Source organism: Juglans microcarpa x Juglans regia, chromosome 7S (assembly GCF_004785595.1).
Source record: "Juglans microcarpa x Juglans regia isolate MS1-56 chromosome 7S, Jm3101_v1.0, whole genome shotgun sequence".
In the NCBI taxonomy this organism is placed as follows: Eukaryota; Viridiplantae; Streptophyta; class Magnoliopsida; order Fagales; family Juglandaceae; genus Juglans; species Juglans microcarpa x Juglans regia.
Window position 1 is genome coordinate 18867691 of NC_054607.1, and position 7229 is coordinate 18874919.

Here is a 7229-nt window from a genome sequence, read left to right on the forward strand (position 1 = left end):
TTTTTAAAATATGACTCTAAGATTGGCAAAAGCTTCTAAAAAATTGTAATGGAAAAGAATAAAAAAAAAATGTAGGATAAGAGGTATTAAAATGGAATTATTTTGTTATAGTATTGTAGATAAGTTACTATCAAATTATTCCGTCCATTAACTAATAGACTGTTGAGATAATTTCTTACATGTTGATGACCGGATGGCCATGTGGCAATATACACATGAAAAAATCTAGAAAATATTGGAAATTACCTACCACACACTACTGAACAATACAAATCATGTATTCTTCTTCTCACTTATTTGGAAATTCATAAAAACTCAAGTGAAGAACACCCTTAAATAGTTTCAGAACTGAACCAGAAAAGATAAGGTGTAGTTTGTGTGTATGTCTAGGTGTCCCTTTTTGGACAACAATTTTATTTTCGTTAGGTAGCGTTTGGATAGTAAAGTGATCTCAGATATTTTGTAAATAATAGTAAAAAAATAATGATAAGATATTGAATAGTAATGAATAACAGTAAAAAATAAGTAAAAATTAATAATAAAATAATAAATAATAGTGGAGTATTCTCAATACTTCACTATCCAAACTAGCACTCCAAATGTAATGGTAGTACAAGGATATCCTACGTAACTTTTTGAGATCGGTGATCCCATGAATTGTCACTCCACTTAGTCTAGTTTGAGTATTAAGAATATCTCATAATACTTTATTACTATTTATTATTTTATTATTACTTTTCATCTATTTTTTACTATTATTCACTATTATTTAATATTTTATTTAATATTCTATCGCGGTGCTATGCAGATTGCTCGCAGCATCTGCCACGATGGCACTAAATATAAAGAGATTGACTGCCACTTTATCACCGACCATTTTCAAGAAAATATATTGCGCGCTCGCTTTATTGTCTCCTCTAGAACAATATTGCTTACAAACGTATTCGATTTCGGCTTGTGTTTTGTTTTCAAACTTTAGAGAGAATATATGTTTATCAGTATCTATGCTACTGTATCTTTGTAATTTGTATTAATAAATAGACTAAGCTATCATACATTCCTAGATTTTGTAATTTTTTTTTTTTTTTAAATGAACCTTTCCACCTTTTAATTAATTAATTTGTTTTTTCTAATTGTACAACACTTCAGTCATGAGAATTCAGTGGGCATCATATATACACACAAATATATTGATTAGAAATGGATAATATTTTTAAAAAAATTATAGCACTAGAATTAGAGGAGCAAATTAAGAAGAATTCAAATGTTTGCAGATTGGATGCCCATCAAAAAACCAGACAGCAACTTGCCCATCATTTTTTTTTTTCCATATTTATTAATTCAGACTGGATATCAGCCCGCATGCATCTGGATATGAAGATTCTAGATCGGACCGGAATTTTATCCGGACTAGATGAACAGTATTAGCTTGGCATCTCTCTCAGAATATTGCCAATCTTTGAGCCCTTTAAGAGGAGAAGCAAGAAGTAGAATTGAGCTATGAGCTGCCATGAAAGGTTTGGGAGTAGCAGTAATTAAGGTTGGCTTAAGTGTTGGTTTGAGTTAGGGGCGCTAATCGCATGGTGCGGAGCGGGGTCACCTCCTCCCTGCCCCCTGCTCAACCCAGTGATTCATTGAGTCTATAATTTTTTTTTTGGATATAAAATTTTTTTAGACCCAAATTATAATATAATATAATTATAAATTTTATTAAAAAAATATATAAACTCATTAAAGTTATATTTTGGATTGTCTTGACTTCCTAGGCCAACCTTTATATAAGAGACCAAAAATAACACTCTTAAGTTATGGAGGTTGTGATAAAATCTGGGACAAAAAACTATTGATACCTAGATAGAAGTTAGTGTTCATCCTTTGATGTTAAAAAAAGATGCAAACAATCCTCCATTTGATTGACAGTAAACAATAGATAACCTGAAATCCAGAGAAATGGATAACCTGAAATCCAGAGAAATGGATGATGTATGATCTCAAAGCTATCATTCTTCTATTGCTATCTCAACCAAAACAAGGAGAGATTAACTACTGATTACAGCATATTGTTGGGGTACTTTTGTACATCAATTTGGCCTAAATGGGAGGAAATTTTCATGATTGGCATTACAAGAACATCCTGAAATCTATCATGAAAAAAAATGTAATAGCAAAAGGGGTAAGAAAGGGAGCATGCCTCCACATCCATGCAACTGAATAAGTAGCAGATTTTCCAACTTCTGAAATCCACTTTTGCAAAGTGAAAATTCAGGAATTCGCTTGATACAGAAGAATATTCGCCTATGTTTGCAGATGGTGATGTCTACTAGCCCCTTTTGATATAATGTATGCTACTCCAAGACTTCAGTTGGCCAAAGCTGCTTCCACGTGGAAATCTCCTCCTTGTTCTTAAGCTTTCTGATTCCTCCATAAAATCCATCTGCCTCATTTCCCTCTTCCCTGTGGTCTTTCCTGTTGATGGTTGTGCATCTCCATCGCGAATCAGTGGTGTACTGATTGAACTCCAGCACTACAGTGTCTGTGGCAGAAATTGAAGGCTTAAAATTAGCATCCAGATTACCCTACAGGACTTGCTGCTACCAATATCCTTTTCTTTTTGCCATTTTCTTTCTGGTTTGTTCTGTATACTATTTATTTGATGTATCCATATTATGGATATACATTAGTAAAGGTTAACTGATAAAAAAAATTGAAGCACCAGGCTTATCACTTGGCTTTAAGAAAAGGTTTGACATGCCAAAGCATGGAACCAAATCAGCTTTAGGCAAAAGTTTATGGGGTTAAAAGAATTAAAAATTGATATCAATTATATATAAAATTCAGCTTGTGTCAGAAGTCAGGTACAAAATGGTTTCACTTGCTCACATGCCAAAAAACATTTTACCTGCTTAAAGTAAACTTATTTGTTCTACGGAACTGTGTCAAGTGACAAGTAACAAGTAACAAGCAGAAACTATTTTGTTATCATGCTTTTATTTTCTTAATCATTATTATTTATTTAGTTGTTGTGACCAGGGAAAGGACAGAAATGTCTCGTGAAATGAATGGTAGATGCATGTCACTCCGAGGTGCAACTTTGCCAAATTGCATCTTTTGATTGTCAACAAGACAAAACAATCAAAGAAAATTTGGAAGCAGGGTTGTTTGGGTAGAATAAGCCTCTCAACTCAACTCATCTAATCATTACAACTTTTCCAAGCTCTCACACAATACAATAAACAATTCAACTTTTTTAAATCCCAAAACAAAAATAATATTAAAAAATAAAATTATAATAATATTTTATTCAACTTTTAACTTTTATCTCATCTCAACTCACTATCGAAACCTCCCCTAATATCCACCATAATAGCCCTCATAACCAAAAAAAAACAACTACTAGGCAAAAGACAGCGTACTAGAAACATTGTGTTTGTCAGTGTGGTTGGCCATAAATATTCCACTGAGACAGAAGTTATCACAATGTTGGTGGAAACTATGACATGCTGACAAAGATATGTCTTGGGGACCAACAAATATCATAAATGGCGGTCCACAATTGAAAAATGGGATTTTAAGAAAGGAACTTTGCTAAAACTGGCGTGTTCTGTGAAAGTAAACTTCGCATTCATGCCATCCACATTTTTAGAGATGCTATTGGCCTCTTGCAAGATAATTGTTAAATATCTATTCTAAATATTTATGCATTTTTAACCCCCATCTTTTTCTCTTTATACTACACGTATTTTCTCTTCTCAAGACAGTTAAGGATAAGATGGGAAACTTGGTATGCTAAAATACCCACTGCCCAACTTTTTTTTTTCTTTTGATAAGTAAACTTAAAGGAGATCAAATTGAACTCTGCCCAACTATCATACAGAAACACAGAAAAACTTGGAATCAGCTCCAGTCCAATCCCTCCCCACCTCCTTTTTCATTTATGTCCAAATCAGTATTATAAAGTGAAAAGTTCTAGATGCAGGGAAAAAAGATGAGATAACATACCACTATTATGACAACGGCAGTGATTCTCATTTCTATCACATGATTCCAAGTGACCTACTACACCATACCACCAACCTGCAAATGATGGTGTGGTTATCATTAACAAAAGATCGTATAATAGACTTTAGACATGGTAGATGAATTTAAAGGATAAATAATTTAAATAAAACTTTAGCTACGTTCAGGCTCTTATTGATAAAAAGTTTATTTCCTACAATGAAACTTTCCAAAATGATTTAGATTGACATGACAAATATATATATATATATATATATAAATGCTATCAAGCTTGAACAAATTTTATGTTTTTTAGAGGAATAAGGTTTTACTTCTCCCTCCCTCCCTCCCTCTCTTTCAAAAACCAGTAACAGACATGTCAGTTTGTCTTTCTCATCATTGTATTCATTCTTATCTAGCAAAAAAAGTATTCATTCTTTCTTGAAGTTTCTTCAAATGACTTCCTTTTATCCATCTCCTAGCAACCCAAATCATGTAATAAAAGAACAAATGAAACAAAGAAAGAGAATCTAGAAAATCAAAACGAGCAGAGACCCAATATTGATTTAGATAAAACTGAAATCGACATTCATTGCAAGAAATCTCTGCAAGGAACGAACCATAAGGGAACTCTTTATTTCTTCTCCACTGAATCTCAATATGATTTCCAGGGCGTAACTCATTTAAACAGTCAGAGATATGGAGGTCGTGTGGAGCAGTGTCAACAGGTGGTGCTCTTAGCCTTTCCCATGGCACACCAATCTCAATAGGAACAGCTCTTCTTCCATGAGGTGGATACCTGCAATGGAAAGATAATCATCCAAATCAAAAAACCATACATCATCATCTCCCAATTCTTGATTTTAAAAAGCCTAACTTTTTTTCAAACAAAAGCCACTAATTAAAATATCCAGAGTAAGATATGAAGAAAAAAAAAACTAGAAAAATAAAAACTAAACTCATTCAAAGTTATGTTCTAAGAAGGCCATCTGTCCAATTACCTGGCTTGGAAGGTGTCAGTGCGGCAATCATAGCTAACCTCAGCATCATAGCATGACAACATGAACCCAACATGGCCATTCTACAAAACAGCTTAATTGGTTAATAAAACTAATAAGCAAATATAAAATTGAAGCTAAAAGAAGCTTATCTGTAGAAGAATTCACATTAAGTACAGTCAGTACCTCGCGGTTATAGACCTGAGCAGGAAACCAGAACCTGCCAGTCTCAAGGGCAAGATACCAACCCATGATTTTATCAACCGGCAAAGAACTTCTTTGCTTGCTACCATTGTCAACACTCCATCTAAACCATGAAAAAGGCCAACTAAGAGATAGAAACCACATGAGGCCCCTTCGCTTGCCTTGCTTTAGACTGTTAGAATCCATGTTCAAAGCAATATACCATTTCCACTCCCTGTATGCAGCTGGACCGATAATTCTATCCCACTTCTGTCTCATGTGCTTCTCCCAAAGGTGGTCACTCATACATCTCTCCCTCAACGAGCTACAAACAGCAGCCGTGCTACAAAGTGCAGCAGGAGGTAGCCTCTCAAGAATGCATTCCAAGGCCAATTCTGGCAAGTCCAACACCGACATCTCTCCGGTCTCCTCAACATTCTCTACTTTAGAACTTGGATTCTTCTTCATTAGAGACATATTGTAGGGAACTAGAGAAAGATAGCAACTTGACAGCGTATACTTTATCAATTCAGATATGTGAAACAATGATAAGATTTTCCAAAACCAGAGGAACGACAATTTCATATCATTAGCCCCTGGTGGTGGGAGCGGTTTGAGAGGGAGGGACTTTATAAAGAGGATGAAGAGGAAGCAAGTGATCAATAAGTAAAGTAGCATTAGAAAAGGGTACAACTATTTGGGGTCAAAAACGGGTTGCTCATCAATGAATATGGCAATACCAAAGGAAGAACCAATCGACTTTAAAAGCAATGGTACAATAATGAGGAAATTGAATTTTTGTTTCAGTTCTTCCTCAACCACCTTAACATAAACAAGCAAAGAAGGATCTCCCTATCACTTTCAGCACATATGGGTTTTTAGTGGTTGAAAGAAAGCCCACCAAACCCAACGGTGGGCCTCCCTGTCAAAATTTAATCAGAACAGAAGATGGGCAACTAAAGAGACACCTCAAAGGAAATAACTTTGGTGAAAAGTCAGCTTAGCCAATCCAATCTAAAAAGCCGAAGAAGCTCTTAGCTTCTTCTTCCTCTTTCCGCTTAAAAAATGGCCCTCCAAGTAAGGAAGCCGACCGTACAGACAAGCTCAGCAGGTGTCATACAAAGAGTAAATTGGGAGGGGGGACAGTATTGGATGAATTCAGGAAGCTAACGAAGGTGGGGGCACTCAGATCTGATATAGATTTTTCCTGACACCAGGAAAACTTTGAACCCCAAGATAAATGATAAAGATAAGTCTACATACAAAGACCCATATCCCCAAAATCTTTGAAGTCTACTGATAAATCTTTTTTGAGAATAATAAGGTGGGAAAAAGATCTGGGAATAAATTGGGATTTGAAGCACAATTAGGTGCACCCTCAAAATCTGTATAAACTAATGGAAAAGACACCAGAAGCAAAGATAATAGGATCTTGTGGTGTTGGGTTGGTGGTGGTGGTAAGAAGGAAGAGAAGATAAGAGGTTGATGAAGACGATGATGGACATGAAGTGTGGGGTCCCTCTCACTTCAGTCCAACAGATTCTTCATCACAACTCACCAAATCCTCCTCCACCAGCAGACCTTTCAATCTCTCTCTCTTTCTCTTGAGCAAGGCAGAATATCAAACAGGTCTTGAACAAATATAGGGAGGGAAAACAAAACTGTTCATTTATACCACTGAAATGCGCGGTTCTGGTTGAACATAATTTTCGAGGGTTCATTTGTGTGGACGCAAAAACTATTGTTCTAATTCCCACAGCAAAATACATAGCAAATCTTACAATTTGGAGAAAATAACGTTTAACCAGACAAAGTAGCCGTTAATTCAATGTACAATAAAAGGAACAAGAGATATTATTGGCTCAGGAAAAAAAAGGGGGGGAGAGAGAAATTATTGGTGTTTACTGTTTCCGAGAGATATCCAAAGGCTGTGACCACCCATAAGCAACACCAAAAAATTAAAAAATAAAAATAAAAAATTGAGGGTTTTCCAGAACAAATGAGATAGTATTTACCTCCTTAAAAATAAGAAAATAAAAAAAATGACCTCTA

The 7229-nt window shown here is 35.2% G+C and overlaps 1 protein-coding gene across 1 annotated transcript; it reads right to left on the reverse strand.

Annotated features, from left to right (window-relative positions):
- Positions 1–1986: 1986 nt before the first annotated feature.
- Positions 1987–6814, reverse strand: LOC121241135 (F-box protein At2g26850-like). Its single transcript, XM_041138778.1, has 5 exons — positions 5181–6814; positions 4998–5077; positions 4617–4795; positions 4000–4074; positions 1987–2533 (listed from the first exon to the last, which is right to left on the reverse strand). The coding sequence occupies exons 1-5, from the start codon at positions 5853–5855 to the stop codon at positions 2346–2348; spliced, it is 1197 nt and encodes a 398-aa protein (XP_040994712.1). The 5' UTR covers positions 5856–6814; the 3' UTR covers positions 1987–2345.
- Between the last annotated feature and the right edge of the window lie 415 nt (positions 6815–7229).